The sequence below is a fragment of the Rhea pennata genome, chromosome 8 (assembly GCF_028389875.1).
Source record: "Rhea pennata isolate bPtePen1 chromosome 8, bPtePen1.pri, whole genome shotgun sequence".
NCBI classification, from domain to species: Eukaryota; Metazoa; Chordata; class Aves; order Rheiformes; family Rheidae; genus Rhea; species Rhea pennata.
In genome coordinates this window covers 23,928,506-23,948,665 of record NC_084670.1, presented here as the reverse complement: position 1 = coordinate 23,948,665, position 20,160 = coordinate 23,928,506, and the positions used below count along the sequence as shown (strand labels likewise).

At 36.0% G+C, this 20,160-nt stretch overlaps 1 protein-coding gene across 1 annotated transcript in view; it reads left to right on the top strand.

Moving 5' to 3' along the window:
• VAV3 (vav guanine nucleotide exchange factor 3) overlaps positions 1 to 20,160 on the top strand; it is a 166,160-nt gene that overhangs the window by 116,616 nt on the left and 29,384 nt on the right. The window contains exon 20 of the mRNA XM_062581141.1: positions 18,637 to 18,773. Within this exon, the coding sequence (XP_062437125.1) occupies positions 18,637 to 18,773 (137 nt within the window). The remainder of the gene's footprint in view (positions 1 to 18,636; positions 18,774 to 20,160) is intronic.

The window sequence follows — 20,160 nt, the reverse complement described above, 5'->3', positions numbered from 1 at the left end:
CTAAAAAAACCTTTTCCTTTTGTCCCTCCAAATAACACACTGTATGTTTGCTATATATTTATTTTTAAGGGTATAAAGAGAGTCTAAATTTAATGAATTCATAATTTAGTGCTTTTCAAATTAGTTTTACCCTAAGCACTTGTGCTAGTATAAATATTGGAACTCTAATCTCTAAAACTGTGAAAGCATATTTAATGTCAGAAGGATAAACTTAGTAAAAATAAACCACTAGAAGCCTTGTACTCAGAATTCATTGCAGACAAACTCAAAATCTAATCTGTGAAAGGATATTACTGATCATATTCTGATGTAAACAGTTGATTTCTTTGCAAGCATGGATTAAATCTCAGAAAAGCTTAGTTTTTAATTAAGGGATAGAACCAAGATGTCTTCCTATTGAAGAAACTTTTTTTTTTTTTTTTTTTTTTTTTTTTTACACCAAACTTTCTTTTGGTTTTACAATTAATGTATGCAGTGACTTGTATATTACTCTTCGGCAAAGGTGTTTCTCAGTCATGAGAGTATGCAATTCAAATGCTAGTTTAAAAAAAAATGTTTAATTAGATGTCTGGTAAGTGTCTGGTCCATACGTGTTTTGTGAAGCAATACTATAATATTGATTTTACATTGTTTATAAAGGAAAGGATCTGAAGGAAATAACTGGGTTATGGCCTAAAGTATATTCATTTTTAAAAGAATCTGTGCACTTGAGTAATACAGCATTGCAGATATGTTTATTCAATTAGACATAGTGGGAAACGAGCTACCATGTGCTTCATATTTTGTTGAAGTTGGATTGTGAAATCTTGTAATTAGGTTGTGTCGTTGTTATATATGTTTGAATATTTAGTGAAACAATACACAGATGTATGTGTTGTGGTAATAATTGTGTCTAGTCTTCATAAAAATTAGGAAATATTGTAATATTGGCAATTTAAATTGTGAGCTCCCTTTCCATGTGAGACTGAGGAGTATTTGAGTACTTCAGTTACATTTCAACAAATTCTGGCACAGTATGTTTTGTGGTAGGCAAACCTACCTCTGATTTCAGTTTCAGTGCTGCTCCAAGTAATGTCCAGAGCCAAAAGCAAAATCTGGCCCAAATTCAATGCTGGGATATCCCAACCTGCAGTTAATTCTGTGCCAAGCATATAGCTGTTATGTATAAAACTACCATCTATTTAACTGAAAATTCAAAGCATGTCTCTGATTTTTCTTGTCTCATAAATTACCCAGCCAAGTCCTTGATAGTCTTGGTTAACCATTGCCTTTCCTCATTCTGCCCAAGTGTATAAAGAATAACCTATTTCATGGACAAGAAGAAACAATTTTCTGCAACATTAAGACTAGCACTGGAAAATCAGTCTTCAATTTTTTTTCTTCATTTCAGCACCAGTGGCAGTTTCCTGTGATCCTGCCCGAGTCTGTTGTAACCCCTTACTAACCCACACTCAATATTGCTGTTGAGAAGAAGGATTCATCTTCTGTTTTTAAGTCACAGACTAAGTCTACTAAAACTAAAGGATTAAACAAACACTCGGTATTCAGTTTCTCAGGAGCAAAATGAGGAATTGGCCAAACTGACTAATACTGTCTCATTATGTGTATCTTCATCAGGATGGCTAACCAAGATAGCATTTTTTCTTCAATAAAGGAGTTGCTGTGTGTATGTTCAGTAAATACATTCAGTAGTGTTGCTTAATGTTTTTTTTCCTGCTAATACAACATAGGAATGAATAGCAGTCCCCATGTAATGGTTCAACTTTTTCCTTTCAGAGTGAATAGAGCAAACCATTTGTTTCTGCATCTTCCCTCAGGACCTCGTGCAGAGTCCCACAAAGCTTATTTTTTTCTCTATTAAATATCCCTGGAAAGGGTTTGGTACAGTCAACATGATGGCACGGACTGAAGTGCTAGTGTATACATAAGACATTCTTCTTGGCTTTATATCTTATGTTGAACAGATGAAGGAGCAGCTGACTGAAAAATGAACTTGGGGAAAGCCTGAAGGAATCCTAGGGGAAAAAGAAATGTTTACAGAGCTTCCTCTAGTGAAGAAATTTGTTGTTTGACAAGTCTGAGGTCTTTCTTGCTGCTTACCAGTATGAGATAAGCTAATAAGATTCATAGCTGTAAGACATCCATTGCATTTGATAAGTGACCAGCAGTGTTGGAGACTGCTGCATACAGACTAGCCAGAACGATCCACTTGTTTCTCCTATGATATAGTTTCTGTACTTCCTTATAGATAAAAATGCAGCTACATACAGGAAGAAATGTCATTTGGATTTAAAAGAAAAGAAAGAGAGAGAGAAATTGCTATTGTAGAGATTTGAAGATGCTCAAACTTTTAGCTCTCTTGGAAGTAAAGTGTGTCTAATAACTAACAATCATAACAAAGTGTATGTAGTTTTGAATATTTTCCCTGGAGATAATTTTGTGACAACTGTGGAGCTTTAGCTTTGCTAAGTTGCTAAAGGCTTTCCTAAAATACTATCCTGTAATGTATTAAGCCATAAAAACTAAACCAACTTTGATTATACATATATAAGACATATACTTCACTTTTATGGGAGGGTTTTATTGGGTTTTGGTTGCTTTTTTTCCTTCTATATGCAGCACCTAAGCGTTCTGTTCCAGGTGAGTATAAAACATGCAGTGCACGTCTCTAAGGATCTGCGTGAACCTGATGAATCATAGGTAAGAACTGGTTTAGCAGGGCAGCTAGGAATTCTCGTGCTGCCTGAGGAAGGCTCCTTGGCAGGCTAAAGGGAAGGCTGCTGCCTGTGAAATTTTAAATGCCCTGCAACCTTTCAGGAACTTGGATTGCAGATATAAATTGACCAATGCTTAGTATCGATTGTCACGTTCTGCCTCATCCTGTGGCTGGGACACCATGGGGCTTCGAGCCCTGCTCCTGTGAATTGTGTTGCAGGCAGGAGATTGCTAGCAGCAGTCAGGGGACAGCCCTCTCCAGGTGGACCTTAGTGACAGAGAATTCAGAGGTACACTGAATGGCGTGACTTAATTTGTGAGCTCAGATTTGTTTCTCATCTCATGTACCCATTAAAAGTACCTACTACGTTTAGTAACCTAGTCCTTTTGCTACAGCGCTAATGCTATGTGTTGAGGTATTGGTTTCTTCCCAAAATAACGCATTCATCTGTGTTGTGATACAAGAAAGGACATGCCTAATGTTTTGTACCAAGAAATATTGCACTAATGCTTTTCTGGAAGTCAAAGCTGAGTTTTATCTTCTAGTGAAGCTTTTAAAATGCAGTTTAATGATTTTTATTTGGTTTGTCTTATTTTAAATTAAAATGATTTTTACATTCCTGTTGGGGTGAGGTATTTTGAAAGGTGCCTGTCCCTTTGGTATCTCAGCAGTTAGCTAACACTGAGAAGAACGTAGCCTTTAGCCTTTTCTTTTAATTAAACATCAGACGACCCAGATGCTAAAGGGTGAAACATATTTATTTTGTCAAATGCTTTCATCCTTGTCTGGTTGGATTGCAAGATTAGTTTTCTGTTGGGTAATTTAAGGTGTTTTGTCTTACTGGATGGGTTTGTGAGACTACCTCTAAATTATGAACAACTAACAGATTTTGTTCTCCACTTAGAGAAACATGGTTTTTAAAAATGATCACACACTAAGCATGTATTAAGGTGAGAGAGGTTAAGAATCCTACAACTTCTTTCTCTTTCGTACATTAAAACACTATCAACACTGACTGTTCTGAGCAAAATGTCAGTATGTACAAATAAGTAGGTGGGAGCTGGCAGGTGGGAAAAGAGGAAAACATTAAGGTGGAAGTGGAAAACGTGGGCGTACAAGGGTTATTGTTAAAACTAAAACATGCTGTTTTGTTTTTTCAAAAAAATGTTGCTAATTAAAAAAAAACGTCGTGAGTAGAAATTGTGACCCAAAATTGCCTTTAGTTACCATAGCAAGTAGAAGGGAATTGCATAAGATTTTGTTAATGTTTATTGGGACTGTAAATCTCCTATCCATCTTCAAGAGGAGTATTGTATTTACCCATATATTTCCTTATCTGATTTTAGTCCTTGGGGTACTGTCATTCTCAGAAGGCAAAACAAAGGTAATAAGGCAATGAATGATTAAAAGTAGTCAAAAGTTGCTGAATTTTAACAGTACTCTAAAGCGTACTATTTCTTTTTTGTGGCTCACTCATTTAACTAAATCAGTATTTGATCACTGCCTCAAATTAATTCTCACACAAAGAATTTAGGAAACACTGTAAAACTAAAAGCAACCATCCCATGGGATAAAAAAACCTCTGAAAATTCACAGAAGAGAAGTTCACAGACCTGCCTTTGCCTTCTGCCTAAGGAAGGTTTTCCAGCTTCGTAGAAGGGGCCAGAGGCAAGTGCCTGAGAAACTGATCCTGCTTTTCAGGAGAGATTTTTATCTGCTTGCCTCTCTGAGGTGCCAGGAGGAGGAACGATGGGCTCCGCTGGGCCTGGCTGGCCCTGCTTTGGCATCAGGATCCTGTTCTCAGCCCGTTAGTGGATGCCTAAAGACAGAACAGGGGGTAAGCTGTTGTGGTAATTCCCCTGGTAGGTTGTATTTTTGTGTTTCTTAGCTCTTAATTTTTCTTCCATGGAATTTTCTTACCATTTTTTTGAGCCAATAAAAAATTTTGGCATCTGCAACATCCTCTAACTGTTGCTTTCACAATTAGTTGTGTGAATAAAATACTACTATTTCTTTCTTTTAAACCTATTGTGTGTTACTTCGACACCTTCTGTTTCTTAGATTAAGAAGATGAATAATAAATTCTATCTAAAAGCGACAGTGAAATGTTACTTTTATCTGTTTGTTGTCCATATGCCACTCCTGAGTTTATTGAAATCTGTCATAACCCTTCTAGTCATATCTCTTCTAACCTGAAGAGCTGTGATTTACCAATGGTCTTCTGGTACAGAAGCTTTTCTGTACTTCTGATCATCCTTTTCACTTTTCTTTATGCTTCTAGATCCAAGAATGCTCTCTCTGACCAAAACTACATGTGAAATTCAAGCTATAGGTGCATCATTCAAGATACAGTGCAATAATGAGGTTTTCTAGTTTCTGTGGCCTGCTCATAGAAATTTCTAAGACTTCGTACACAACTGAATATTTAGATTATGATTTTACTGCAAAATGTTCTTTAAAAACAGTTAACTCCAAGATGTCTTGTTTAACTAGCAATAACTGTTTTAGGCTCCATCGTTATATGTGAATACCATATATTACTTTGTGTTTGTTAAGTTACATCTTTAGTTATGACCAAATGACCTCTAGAGGTCCTTTTCTACCTATGTTATTCCATGATCTGTCATCCTGTAATATAGTTGCTTCAGTTCATGAAAACTGCCTTCAGTTCTTTGCAAATCGTGTTTTTATTAAAGAAATAACTTCGCATCTTTTGCAAGCTGTGTCAGTCAGCTGTTTACGCCTATTTTCAGATTGCTTGTTAACTGGTTGAACGATGAGAGTCCAAGTGCAGCAGATATCTTTGGAAGACCCTTTTGGAAACCTCTTCCTAGAGGGGAAAAAAATGATTATTGGTCCAACCTTTAATTCCTATCCCTTTAGTGCTTATTTAAACGGAGAGGAACATGCCTCTAGTTTCATGACAACTAGGTCTTTATGGTGATTCCACATTATTATATAATATTTATCCTCATAGTCAGTGACTACTTAAAAGAACTTTAAACAATGTACCCAATTTTCATTTTAAAAATAGTTTGACTCTTTATATTCATCCATATGTTTGCAGATTCTGTCTTTATGGTAGGCTTTTCCAATCTGTCTGGTACAAAAGTCAGCTATTCCTGTCTGGACATCTAGTTGTTTCTGCTGAATCTCTTTTTAAATACTGTTTTCACACTTAACGTCTTATATTTCTCTGACACCGAAGCTGTGTTAAGAAATAGGGTATAGATTGCAATAAACAATTCAGCAATTTCGTATTTGAATTCACTTTAGTAGTCAGAGTTTTGTCAAGTAATGACAGTATGAATTGGCTCTAATGAATGTTGCAACAGAATCTGTTTAACCCATTTACTTTAACCATTTGTGGTCCATCCAGGAAAAATAGTGAGTTGCTTCTGCAAGGAACTGTAGGTAAGCATTTGAGTTCAGCTCTTATTGCTGTCCTTGCTAGCCTCGGAATAAACAGAATACTTGTTTGGTCTTGCACATAACTCCCATTTCTTCTTAATCTTTAGTGTGTAATAGTGAATTAAATAGTAATTTATTATCTGATACTTTGAAAACCTGTCCCAGTTCCACTAACCTTAGAGGTTATTTTTTAACCAACCATTTGGAGTGAGAGATGTGGGAAGCAAAGGAAGCGTCAGGCACTCTACATATCTTCAGTTCAGATGGTAAATCAGTATGTCTACTGTTGGCTTTTGAATTTTTTCTTTAGCTGGGTTTGACAGCAACTAATTACATGAAGTATGATATGATAACAAAAACTGCATGTGTGGATCACAGCTTTCTTTCCAGGGTAACATCTCAGGACAGTATGAGTGTGTGTGTATTTGTTTTTTGTAGTTTTTTTTTTTTTACTTTTGGCTTGATCATGGAGAGAAGATAAACGGGGAGAGAGGCTCAAGGCTCAAAAGGAAAAGAAAATGATAAGTTGGAAACCTAATTCTGAGTGTTCCTGTGCATTGTGTGCTCCTTTTCATAGTGATACCAATTGAAATCCCATAATTGTACATAGTTCTGTACATGGTTCAGGCATGTGACACAGTAGTCAGCTAAGCTCAGAGACCTTATATTTGGATCTGATTGCTTATGGGCTGTATTCTTTGTCCAATCAGTGTTTTAAGGAGGAGGAAACAGCTGTGTGTGTTCTGCTTGGGTCAGTTTGGTCTCTTTGATGTTAGAGCTGCTTACATGTAGCCAGGCTGCTACCAAAAGATACGGTCTGCCTTCCTACCCAGGTGACTCCTGTTTGTCTGTTCTCTTGAATTTAGTGATTAAGTGGTTACAGGGTTAAATTGATTCAATGAGATAATGGAAAATTATTTAGGGGGGGGGTACCAAAAGGGGAGAAATAAATAATTTTCTCTCTGATTAGGTTGCTGAACCAACTTAGTCCTGTGACTGCAGCTAGGGGGGATGCAGGTATGGTTTATGTCCTAACAAGTTGCCTACTGTTTGCTTGGTGAAGTATATAGTCTACAATCAGACTGGAAATAGGCATTCACTATTGGGAAGATGAGATCATTTATTTTAAAGTAGAAATTAGGAGGTAAAAAATACAGAAGATTTTAAGATGAAGCCTGATCAAACTTTTTTTTCAGAATTATTATGGCAGGACTGACATCTAGACAGAGAACTGGACTTGATTCCTCTCTGTATTGTCTGTGATAACTTAATAACTTCTAGATTTTTTTAAATACTGCTCAAAGGGTCATTGATTTTATTATATGTTTTTCTATCTGTATCTTTAGACATAATTGCTTATCATTTATTCATATTGTTAGCCATCTTCAAGGTAAGGATGTAAATGTAGATGTGTCAGAATAGGATATAAATCATTGTACATAGGTATATTGTTGTAATAGGCCAGGAATACTGTAAATTCACAGAAGAACTGCAGGTGTCATGAAATACCATGCCTTTTGGCTTTTCTAGAAGTCATTTTCATAGACTGCCCATGTTTCAAAGGTGCAATATGTGCAGCATAAAACAAAATCACAAAAATATGTTATATACAGGGGATGAACAATTTTAACTAAATTGCAGTAACAATAAAACAAGTCCTCAGGCTTTTTTGTTGGAAGTAAAACATGTTTTTGCTCTTGTCCCAAAGAAAAGTAGTTTTTCACTGTAATCTATACAGACCAGAAGTTAGTAGGCATCCTTCTTGAAATCTAAGATTGTTTCGACCAAAGCAGTAGATTCCTTTTGTTGCTTACTGTAACAGCATAATGCTAGACAATGTTAATTTACAGATGCTTCCATATAAAGTACATCTGTATCAGGTTTTTTAGGCAAGTTAAGAGCTACTGGTTAATAAGTTAAAGATATATCTACTGCAGTCAGGGTAGAGACTGTAGATAAGAAATGCTGCTAGAAGAGGAGGATCACAAGGGGGTTTAAGTTGGAGTGCTGAAGGTTTATGTAGCATCACTACAAAGCTAAATGCAGAAGAGATCAATTTTTTCATTTGCTGGAACCTGCCTGCTTTGTCAGGCATCAGCCACTTACCATTCATGTCATATAACAATTTAAAACAATTATTTGCCAAAGCATTTTTTTGTTGTAAGTAGCAGAAACTGAGAATAAGGTATTTTATCTTACTGGCAGATGCTTTTAGTCAGTGTGGAGCACAGAAGACAAGACGTGAAGGATGATTTTTATTTTTGCCATGTCTGATTAATAAAATCTCAGCCCATTTTCAGCATGTTCATGCTTGCTTTTTCATCTGATTTGAGACCAGTGAAAGGTTCTAGGTGCCATAAGTCTGCACATTCCTGTGTTATAGTGTGCACAGCTACTAACTTGCTTGTCCATGACCATTGTTTTAACGTACAGATAGTTTAGTCAGCAGGATGAATAATTTCATTTGTGTGGAGTAGACTTGTTGAAAGGTAGGACTGCCTTCTATCATGCCATGCTTTCAGGAATGCTACAAGTGAGATTTGACTATCATATTCTTATTGCAGTGTATGTATATTTTAGAATGGATGTTGTTCCTTACCTGACCAAATTCTGTTCAAAACTATTCAAAACTCTTCAGCCCGTGAATGCTCTGTGACATGCTCAGTAACAGAAAAATACCTGTATTGTATCCAAAGTTTATAACATTGCAGAAGATTAAACTCAACTTGTAAAGTGGGGATCATGTTCTCAAAACCTTTGTCCACTTACCGCATGCTACAGAAGCATCCCTGGGCAGACAGATTCTATATGAAGTATAGCTTAGAATAGCTATTTGTCTGGAATAATGGCTTTTTATCTTCCAGAATTTGTCTCCGTTTTTACTATAGCCCTTTGCTGCCCGCAAATCTACTGCTGTCTTGACACACCTTCATAGCTCGTCTGTAGTACTTGCCTGATGTAAGTTGTTAGCTCCTCAGGGCAGGTACTTGTTTGAACAAATATGCATTTTGGAATGCCATGCCCTTCTATGGCACCACATTAAAAGAATGATAATTAACACTAGTTAATTTTTGTACCTTGTGCTTTCATATAAAGTAGCACTTCATTTACCACAGTTTTTAATTCATATATTGAAATTTTAGTTTGCTCAGTTTTTAGCAAAATAATGAAGCTTCTTAATTTTGAGGGAACATTATTTTAAAAGTTTATATCCTTAATTCACTTACTAGACATTTATATTGCACTGAAATATTGAAATTTCGTTAATTTATCAATGTAAGTGGAAACAGTTTTTATTTTTGAAATAGGATTATTGTCTATTCATATATGCATTTAGCACTCGCCTATTTCCAACCTCTGAAAGTGCTGAGATTCTTCCCAATCAGGGCAATTCAAAAATCTCTTACTCTCACAAAGATTTCTACTCCCATCACTTAAAGTAAGGACTAAGTGTAAATACTATGTGTTCCATGCTACAGTTGCAAAAAACATAAGATCCTTAAAACTTGTTTGCAAGAAAAATGCTGTGAAAGGGAAACCAAAGTTTGTCAGTGAAGAAAATTAGCTTTTATCTAATTTATCGCAACACTTACGGATTTTTACCAATATGCAGATCAGTGACTTTCCTAGATGTGTGTGCCTTTCTTTAATGCAGTTCTGGTTAGCTGCCTTTTTGAGGGAGGAAGAATGCACAGGTCAGAGTTTTAAATACCAACTACCAGTTTTTGAGTGTAAATAATAAGAAATGATGTTGCAATTACACATTAAATTTCTGTTATTTTAAAAATCCTTTCCTCTGTTTTCAATGCATTGTTATCCATCTGGGGTATGTCCAGGTTTCCTACATGTGTATGTTTGTTAGACTAAAAAAAAATGGTTGATAAGTGCAGCTGGAGCTAGTGGGGAGCTCCTGGGTGCTTGGGCTTTCTGAAAATGACCCTTTATTGCTGTACTTACATGTGGATGTAGGAAACAAAATGTAAGTTTGAGTGATGCCTAGAGCAGCTTCTGAAAAAGTTTGCTATGTAAGCAGAAATGGTTTGGCATTTATATGTGTATTCTTTTGGCAGTGTAGTTTCTAATTTTCAGATTGTTCTTACTCTATTGTAGTGCTTTTCCCCCGACTTCCCCAAATCTTTGCATTTTTTTCCTTGTATAGGGTGAAACAAAAGACATTTAAATCTGTCTGAAGGATGAATCTGAGTGAATTGTGAGACAAAAGGTCATCTAAATAATGAAAGGTTCATTCCTTTCCCAAAGGCAGTCCTTATGGCTTTCTTCTTTATTTTAAAATTGTGGCTCTTCAAAAGTGTTTCTGCAATGTCTGCTTTTCTTGCACAGAAGCAAGCTCTGAGCTTCCAGATTCCTAAAAATTTATGTTAGTGTGACAAATGCCCCTGCTTAGGGGTTAGGTAAGTAAGAAAATGCTTCCTGTTGTAGTTATTTTTCTATATAGAACATTACATTCTGAAACTTCAGTTTGGATTATAAATTTGCTTAGCTAAATCACTTATTTCTGACTGAAATAGATGCTAGGCAAGTTTCTAGGAGCACTAAGTTGAGCATTAATTTTAGACTTGACTTGGAAAAGTTAAAGCTGCTACTGAGAGGAGGCTTCACATCAGGGACTGGCAGCTGTTCCCATGCTGCTAATACCACTAATGCCCCTTTTATTGCCATTAAGCATAAAGAACAAGTTATCCTAAGAAATCTTTGCTGTGCAAAAACATTTATCCTAACATCTGACATGATATTCATGATCTTCAGAATGAGGGAAGGGTTAGGATAAGATGTCCGTTTGAGCATTGTTCTTTAAACAAAAGAAACTACTGTAGCATAACAATTATGTATAGAAATATCTTTAAAGTTGAACAGTTTCCAAAATCCAATTGTGTAAATTGAGTAACAGAGCTAAATTGATTTATTTTCCCTGTAATAAACTTCTGTTTTGATCTGCGGCATAGTTCCAAGTTTGTGTGGATCTTATCTGGAAAATTGAGATACAAGTACTTATCGGGGCTTTTTGGTAATGATCAAGTCTACAAAACCCAATAAAGCAAAAGGACTAACTTGAGTGGTAGTGTTTATCCATTTCTGATAACACAATTGTTGCTCAGATTGTTGGCAGACAGATTCTTCCTCCTGTGCATTTTTTTTTTTAGTTGATGATTGACCATATTTGCGGAGGTCTGTGCCAGGAATACAGCTTACATATATAAAACAGCAAAGAGAAATGGTGGAAAAATTAAATCTGTGAAAAATTACAGGAAACCAAGATTTGGGAGCTATGGAAGTGGAGGAGAGTGCAAAAGATTTTTGAGGAGATAAAATGGTGGGAAAAGTTGAGGGAGAGCGATCACAGAGAGCAGGGTTAGGAGCATAAAGAATTTTAATTTCTTCGGTAGACTTAGTTGACCTATGGGATGGTACTCTTGAAATTTTCTGTATGTGGAAGTGGAACAGAAATGTAAATGTTTATCAGATGGGGTTTGGAGTGCATTATACATTTATCATCTGAATTTTGAGGAAGGTTGTTTGTACTGTGCTAGTGAGTTCTCTCCTTATGGAAATCAGCCCAGGCTGCTCTACCTAAAAACCTGTGTGAGCAGCAGAAGTTTAAACAGTTAATTGAGGAAAGCTCATGGTAACTGCTAATTGTTTTAAAAAGTCAACCTTCTCAAATTTGTTGATTGAAATTTGAATCAAACAGCAAATTTGGGGATTACGTTTGGTCGTATTAAAAACACTGGGTCTTACTGATTCATAGTCGAAGACAAACAGCTTATCAGAAGCCAAACAAAAATGACAGATTCAAAACTGATTCTTAGACACTGTCAGCATTTCGGTCATCTTGCCTGAATATATGGTTTATGTGCAATATCTAAGGTCAGAACATCTAATTAATGATGACATACAAAAGCAATGACTTAGACTGGGAGAAACGAAAGTTCAATTAGAATAGCTTCTTTGAGGTGTGTATGTACTTTTACGTTTTAATAATTTCGTCTAATAACTATTATTTAAATCATTGCTGCGGTGAAGTGTGCACTGTAAAACTGGGCCAGCGTATTCCATGTGCATGAGTTCTGTAATTCTGTGTCAGAAGAAAGAAGTAAAAAAACCCCTGTTCTCTTTCACTTTATTGATAGACATCTGCACAGAGTGGAAGTAAATACTAAGATTGTGGTGGTGCTTTTGTGGATCTCCAGCTAAGGAGCTTGGATCACCAGCTAAGTCCTTCTAGGCACATTTCCTTTGGCAACAGCTGTACAGAGCTATTGACTTGCCCTGGGTTGCAGAGGTAGATGCCAGTGATCAGCAATAAAGAAGCAGTTCTCTTAATAACAGTAAACTGGTTTCTTCTCTCTTGCACTTAATTTGGCAAAAAGATCATTAGAAACGGGAATTTAAAACACTGAAGCTGACAGACCTGATTTGAGGAACTTACATAGAATGAAGGAGGACTTTGTTTTTATGTACTTTGTGCTCAGAACAGAACTTCCCTTTACCTTGCAGATAATATTGTTCTTATTACTAGGCTAAGAGGTCAGCAAAATAGGTAGCAAAGCCGACATTTTATTTGTACGTAAAATCAGCAATTAGTTGTTACTTGGTTATCTGCAATTATACTCCTTGATCTGAAACCTTGGCAGTCTGACTTTACTTACTGTGGTGTAAATGCTGAATTTTGAATTCGTTTTCTGTAAATATGAGATCTCCTTTGCCATTCTGTCTTGAGTCTGTGCTAGTAACACGATCAGTGGCACCATGGGTCGCATTTCAGACACCTAATTGAACAAACATGGACCTTCCACACCAAGCAACTGTAAGGTTACTATGCATGGGTGCTAGTTTGAGGGTGGAGACGGGTGGAGGTGCACCTGCTTGGAGAAGGAAGCTGGACGTTTGGCTGGTCTCTGCTCTAGGAAGCTTAGCAAAGGGCTAAGTGCCAGGGTCTGTTTCTCTGCTAGGTTCCTCAGCTGTGCTGCCTTCCCTACTTTTGTAGCTACAAAAATAGAAGTGACGAAAGTCTAAAGCTGGTTCAGACTGTCCAGATAGAGCCCTGGTGTTCTCTTTCTGGGGAAAGAAAAGAGAGAATTAGTGCAGCTTCCTGTCATTTCTTGTACGAACTGCAAACTTTATTGTGTCAAGATCTTTGAAACATTAAAATGCAGTCATATCAGATAGCCTAACATTGTAGGCTGGATTCCAAGTCTATTCAAGTCAGGAGGCTTTTTCTCCATTACTTTAGTGTTGTATCAGGCTAGAAATATTTGGTGACTAGGCTTTTTTCCTATTTGTCAAGACTGGTGTTGATTAAGATTGGATGTTCAGTGCAGACAAAGTTCTTTTATGTCTTTGTGCTAATAGTATATCCAAAAAATCACACTCACACCCCAGTTTCCTGTACTCTGTGTCTTTCGCTATGTTAAAAAGATCTCTGCCTGAAGCATAAACCAAATTTTGGATTATTGAGGAATAACAGATACTAGGGTCAATTTTGAAAGATACAGATACAGGGCATACATCATTATTTGTTGTTTGCAAAAAATAGTGTTTATAAATCTCTGTATGGAATCATGGGTTGTGCAGTGCCATTCATAGATGCAGAGCTGCTGCAAGAAGTTCACGTTTTCGTTGTTTCATGTGTAATAGATATCCTAACTTACTCTGTACTACTTTAATTCTAAAGTGTAACCTTCTTCCTTGACCTATAACTGTAAGATGAACTGCTCAGATGTGTGGTGTGTTTTATGAGAGTTTTATTTTTTCGTAACACTGCTAGTTTGGTGCTTTGTAAAGCATAACTCTAGCCAGCCTTCTGCTTTCCTCATGAGCTGCACCTTAGATCACCAATCTATGGTAAGCCTGTGACCTAGAACTTGGCTATGAAGACTTCTGTAGGAATCTGGGGGTTTTCCTGCTTGTCAAGAAAATTTTAGCCACTCTTTGATGCAATAACTGGGCTACTTCGTCGCCTTTTGATTTCAAGGTCAGAAACTGCTAAACTGGTTTTGTATTTCCAAATTAGGAATTTACCGATAAAAGCGTTGATCATGTGCAGTAGAAATATGACTCCCTGGAGTTTGATGGGATTTTTGCCACTTATTTTGATGAGGTCAATATTTCAGCTATGCATTGTCCTTTTTGTTGGAATTTTACCTGTTTTTAAAATTATTTATGAATACATTTTTTTGTGCCGGATGTTTCCAGCAGTTTTTTGCAGTTGTCAAATGTTCCCAGGAATGCAGCTAGGTATATCATATTGATGTCTGTAATGCTTATTATGCATTACAATTCTTAATGCTTAATATTTCTATATTGTTTCTATCACATATAATCCATAATTACATTTAAAACCATTGAGGTTTCTGTAATATACTGTTTTTATTTTCCCTATCTGTTTTCTTATGTTACAGTGAGTACTCAGGATGGTTATTGGGTACATCGGTGATGAATCCTTGTGCAAATTAAGAAAGAAATTTGAAGACGGGCAGGGAAAATGTTCTAGATCTTGTCTGTCTGAACTTGGTATTTGGTATACTGCCTCAGAGGAATTGATCTGCTACAAGAGGAGGCTAAAAACGTGGCTGGTTTAGCCTAGCAAAATGAAGGTTAGAAGGGGAATGATTGCTCTGTATAACTACATTATGAAGGTAAATGCAGACAGAATTATTCTGACAAAAGGGCACTGTTGGTGCTAGGACAAATGGGTATAAACTGGCTTGATCAGATTTATGCTGGAAATCAGAAAATTATTAATGCTTTGAGAATAAAGTTTTGGATCAACCTTTTGAAATGAACAGTGGGAACAACCAACCAAATTAGTTTCTGGGTAGGCTTGCTGAGCAGATGAGATGTGTGAGCTGGTGCCTGTGGTAACAGTGGATGGGGCTCGATGCATCACAGCCCTCTGTACCATGGCAAGGTTAGGAGGTAAGGGGCTGACCAGTTTCCGTCCACTTGAATGTGTGCCATCTCAATGTTAACCTGCTAAAACTGCTTCTAAGCTGCTATTGTCAAATCTGTAATTATATGATGAAAAGAAACTCTACTGACCTCCTTGACCATTTGCCTCAATTCATTATGTTTGGTATCCAGTTTATTTCTTTGACACTTAATAGTAATATAATGGAAGTTGTGTGAGAAAAACTTTTAAAAATGAAAGAATGACTATTCTGGAGTAGCATGTTTCTGATTAATTCAGACTTCCTGTAGTCTTCTATTTCTGGAAAATTTGAGTGTTTTTTAATGTTTGAAAACCACGGTATAGGGGCAACTCCTTCCACTGGTATTTTCATATAATGAGTAAAATACATTAGTTGCAGATTCACTGCTGTGATCAATGCAGGCTATTTTTGCATGTCGTATATTGCTGGTATTGAAGTGAATATAGCCTCGGTGCCTGCGACCCTCCTGTTGCTGGAGGGTGGGTTAACCCAGGAGAGACTGGTGTCCCCTTTGTTGGGACATGGCAGCCCTTAGTCTTAATAGCTCTTGTAAGATCCTTATTCTGACAACATGCTAGATAGCTAATTTTAGTAGTTGTTGTTAACCTTTGTAGGATTTTTTCATGAACTTGCAAAATTTTTGTTTTGAAAATATACAAGAGTTAGTAAATTGCAGTTGCTAGTAAAAATAGTTCATATTTCAGCTTCAGTTGCAGGAGCTTGAGAAGGAAGTATTTCTATTTGAAAATTTTATTTAGAAAATTTCAATGGCTATACAAAGTACTTTGCAAAAACTAAGCTGAATCCAATCTACACTGAAGTATTAGCGTCAGAAAATACTGATGCTTATCCCTTGTTTATATATGTGTCTTCAGTCAGTAGCCTTTAAGACTAGCACACAGTATTATTAATGGAAGTAATGAATGAAACCACTATGTTCATTGCAGTGTTTAGGAATTCCAGCATGTATCTCATTTATTCCAGGTACTGTTTTTTATATATACACCTGGTGATAGTAAGTATATTTACTATCTAGATAGTAAGTTGTGCTAAGCAGGGTGTGTGTGCAGTAAAAAACTAATGCCTATCCCAAGGAGCTCATATTATTAAGCAGACCAGAGACAACACATATAAGCAGGCTATAAAATCACAGCAGAAGAATAAGACTTGCTGGTCAGCATAGTGGGGAACAGCTGTAGTACAGCAGCATGTAATTGTCACGATGTCTGTGGGCATTAAGCCAGAAGAGTTTTAAGGAGAGATCTGAAGCAAGATAATGAACTGTAAGGACTAAGACCCTGACTCAAAGCCTACTTAAATGAATAGGATTATTTCCAGAGATGTCAAGAGGTGTTAGACCAAATCCTCTAACATTGTATCTGCAAAAGGAATCTTATAATCAAAATCTCTATAGGATTTTAACTTTACAGAATTAAGCATATTGGATTATAGACAAATGTTCTAGGCATGATTTTTTTTAACGTGAGTAATCCTGTTACCTGTTTAATAATTCTGCTAGTTGACGCAGCATGTTTTTTTTTTCAATTTCTATTGGTCAGATTCTCAGAGCTGCCAATATTCATAATTACCAGTGAAATAAAAATTGAAAGTGATTTTACACACGTAAATGATTAATTTGATCATTTCCGAAATATACTCTCTTATTTTTAAAAAACAAGATTAGCATTTAAAAGTGTACGGGAATATTTCTTAATTGGCTTTTAATGAGTTCAGTACAAAGATGGCATTTCAAGTATATTGTATCTGCATGCTAAAATGTAAAATGTGATTAAAATATAAAATCACAATATAAGTTTTCATAAAGCCAATAATTTCTCTTGTCCATTTGTTTGCCTCAAAGATGAAGACAAATGCAGGCTTACAGCGTATCACATACGCAGAGCTATCATTTGTATTGCAGCATGGGAACTTTCTTGTATTAGGACAAAGTTGCCAGCCTGAGCAGATGATTGTATGAAGCCTTGCTTCTGTCTGTCACTCAGTAGCTGCAATGTGTGTTGATGCTGAATCAGTATTTGAAAGCATGGCAGCCTTACTAAGTTGACAAATAAAGCAAGGAAGGACTAGTGTTTTGCCTAAGTGGAATAATGGCTTTTTAATAATTAGGTGTCTGTATGCTACATAGCTTGAAGAATTAATAAAAAATACTATGTTGTTTGGACTGAGTAACATACAGAGCTGGTATTATTTTATGTTTCATCAGTGTTTTGCTTTAGTACTTATTCTTACCTACTGAGAATAATTGTTGTTGCTAACTTCTTTCATGCTTCATACAGCTTAAAGGAGGTGACCAATATTTGTATTTCTTACTGTCTATATTATAGTAGTAATCTTGCAGTAGAAGCAGAAGGTTTCTTGTAGACCTGCTGATCCTTTGTGTTAGAAGTAATTCGATCATGTCTCTGCAGCAACAAATGAGTTAAATGTGGCATCTACCTTAATTTGCTGTTCTTTCGCCTTTATTTCTTTCCAGTTCTCACAAAAGCTTATTTAATCAAAATCTATGTAACTAAAATTAAAGGATGGACATGCCCAATTAATAATAGTAACCTTTATCATCCTTTATGCAGCTAAAAACAAGAAAAGGGTTACATAAAATGTGAAAGAAAGAGGGGGACAGTGACTAGAACAATATAAAGAGTAAAAAATGCTTTTTAAAAAAGCCTTTAAGTCTTTACTATGTTTATTAGGTAGTGTTACTTTTCACCCAATATTAAGTATTTCTGTAATGCTGCAATACATTGTTTTAGTGTAATAAATGAGTTGTCAGTAATACTTTGAGTGATTTTCTTAAAAATACCATTAAGTTTATCAGAGTACTGAGTTAAAGTATCATTTTTTTCCTCCTTCGCCCTGCTGTATTTGAAAAGTACTGAGGAGAACTCCCCAACTCTAGTTATAAACAGGGATTTAGCTCTTTGTGCAGGCAGTAAGAGTAATCTTCAGGAAGTATTTTGTGTCTGAGGAGGTGAATTGCTCCCTTTAATTAAATAAAAGTTGGGGGGGTTGACATAGTTCAGCTGTCTAGATGCAGCTGGTATTGATGTGGAAGGACTAGATTGCAACCACAGTTCTTGTCTTGAAACTAAAACTGCATCCTGACTTACGATGTATATCCAAAAATATTACCAAAAACTGAAAATGAGAAAAAAAATCTGATCAGAAGCCAAGAAGGATCATTGTCCTTATTTTCTTGGACATGTTAACATTAGCAGTAGGCTTTTGGGTAATGCTGATCTAAACCTGAGGAAATTCTCCATTTTAGTGTCTTTAATATTAGTGTCTCACAATTTTTGCCTTGAATTAAAAAGATAACCTTAAGATTTGAACCTTTTACAGAGCTGGTGTTCGGTATACATATAGAGGCATGAATCCCCACAGTCATGGTATCAACTATTACACCAAGAGGAAAATAGGATAGAACAAAGCAAATGGAAAAAAATGATTTTTTTTTTTTTTGGTATTAGGTTGTACACTATGTCATTAACTAAGAATATATGCTTTTAAAATTTTAATTTATTTATTTATTTTGGTCAGGTTTACCAAAAATGCAAGTCATTCGAAACTATGATGGAATACCGCAGCCAGCCCCGCAGGATGGCCCGCCATTGCACATCCAGATTGGGGACACTATTGAACTCATCCGAGGAGATGCACATAGCTTATTTTGGCAGGTACTGTATGGGTTAGCAAATGGCCATATTACATTTTTTTCCCAGATATTAAATTCTTACTGATTTATTGCTGTTGTAACTTGTTTTTTGTATTGAACAAAACAAAAAACTTTTAATGTATTTTACTCCCAAATAAATGACTAATACAGCTATTTTCACTTCTCAAGTGTCAGCAGTGCCTGTATTGCGTAAAACCTCAATTTTGCAACCCTACTCAGAGTAAAAGCCCTTGTGAATAAACCTGCAAGAACATGGCATTGGTAGCAATCCTGCTATTGAAATTGCAGAAGCCTCACAGGCCTGGGAATTTGCAGTCACTGCTTCTCCAGCATAGCAGAACTGAAAGCTATGCTAGTAAAACAAAATATTTAAACTCAAATATGAATAGTAAATTTTTAGGAAAGAGATCTGCAAAATGGAAATGCACCTAACCATTTGGTGAGATCTGAAGTCAACCAAGGACTGTTTTTATGTACAGAAAAAAAAATCTATTGGTGGCAAAATCAGTTGTTCCCATAGAAACTCACATGAGTGCTAGTATTACTGAAATTTCTTTTCTAATTTAGGACTTGCATCAAAAACAGATTCAAAATGCTAACAGTTCTACATTTACTTTAAAGATAGATGAATAAAAATGTCTTGTTTTCCTTGGTTATGTTTTTCTTAATTTTTCATTCTAGAATGCTGCCAACCACAGATATTATTGGGTAGTTGGAAATAGAGCAAAACGGAAGAACATCTATAGGGGATTAATAGAAGAAAAACTAGGATGTGTTGGTAGTTGTCTTCAGTTGTTATGTTTGTCTTTATGATCTTATAGCCTCAAAGAAAAATCACAATTCGTGAATACAATTACAAAAACTCTTTGGTCTGTAACACGACTGAGGGTTTTTTGATTGTTTATTTATTTTTCTTAGTTTTATTTTACTGAATTCAGTGAGGATTTAAGCTTCTCAAAACTTTTCAGGATTGAATCAATGAATTCTGTTCCTTTGGTTTCATGATTTGATCATCATGATTTGATCATCTTTAATCTGTGGGAATTGTCCCTAATGGAATAGCTTTACCTGTTTTTCTTTTTCTTTCTTCTTCTTCTTTTTTTTTTTTTAAAGCGAACAACTATTAAAGAAAAATAAAATCTGTAATCCAGCAGAGCATGGATGTTTCACATCACCAAAAATAAATTTTGTCAAATGCTGATTGTCAGATTTTGGCCTATGTAGTTTTATATTTAGGGCTTAGTTCTGCCAGTTCTTGAGCTTTGATCCAGAGAAGCATTTAAGTTTAGGACAGGCTAGAAGTTAATTATCTGACTGACATACTTAGCACAAGCCAGAATTATTGACACCTTGCAGGACTGAATCTGTTGCCATGTTCACCTGTCAGC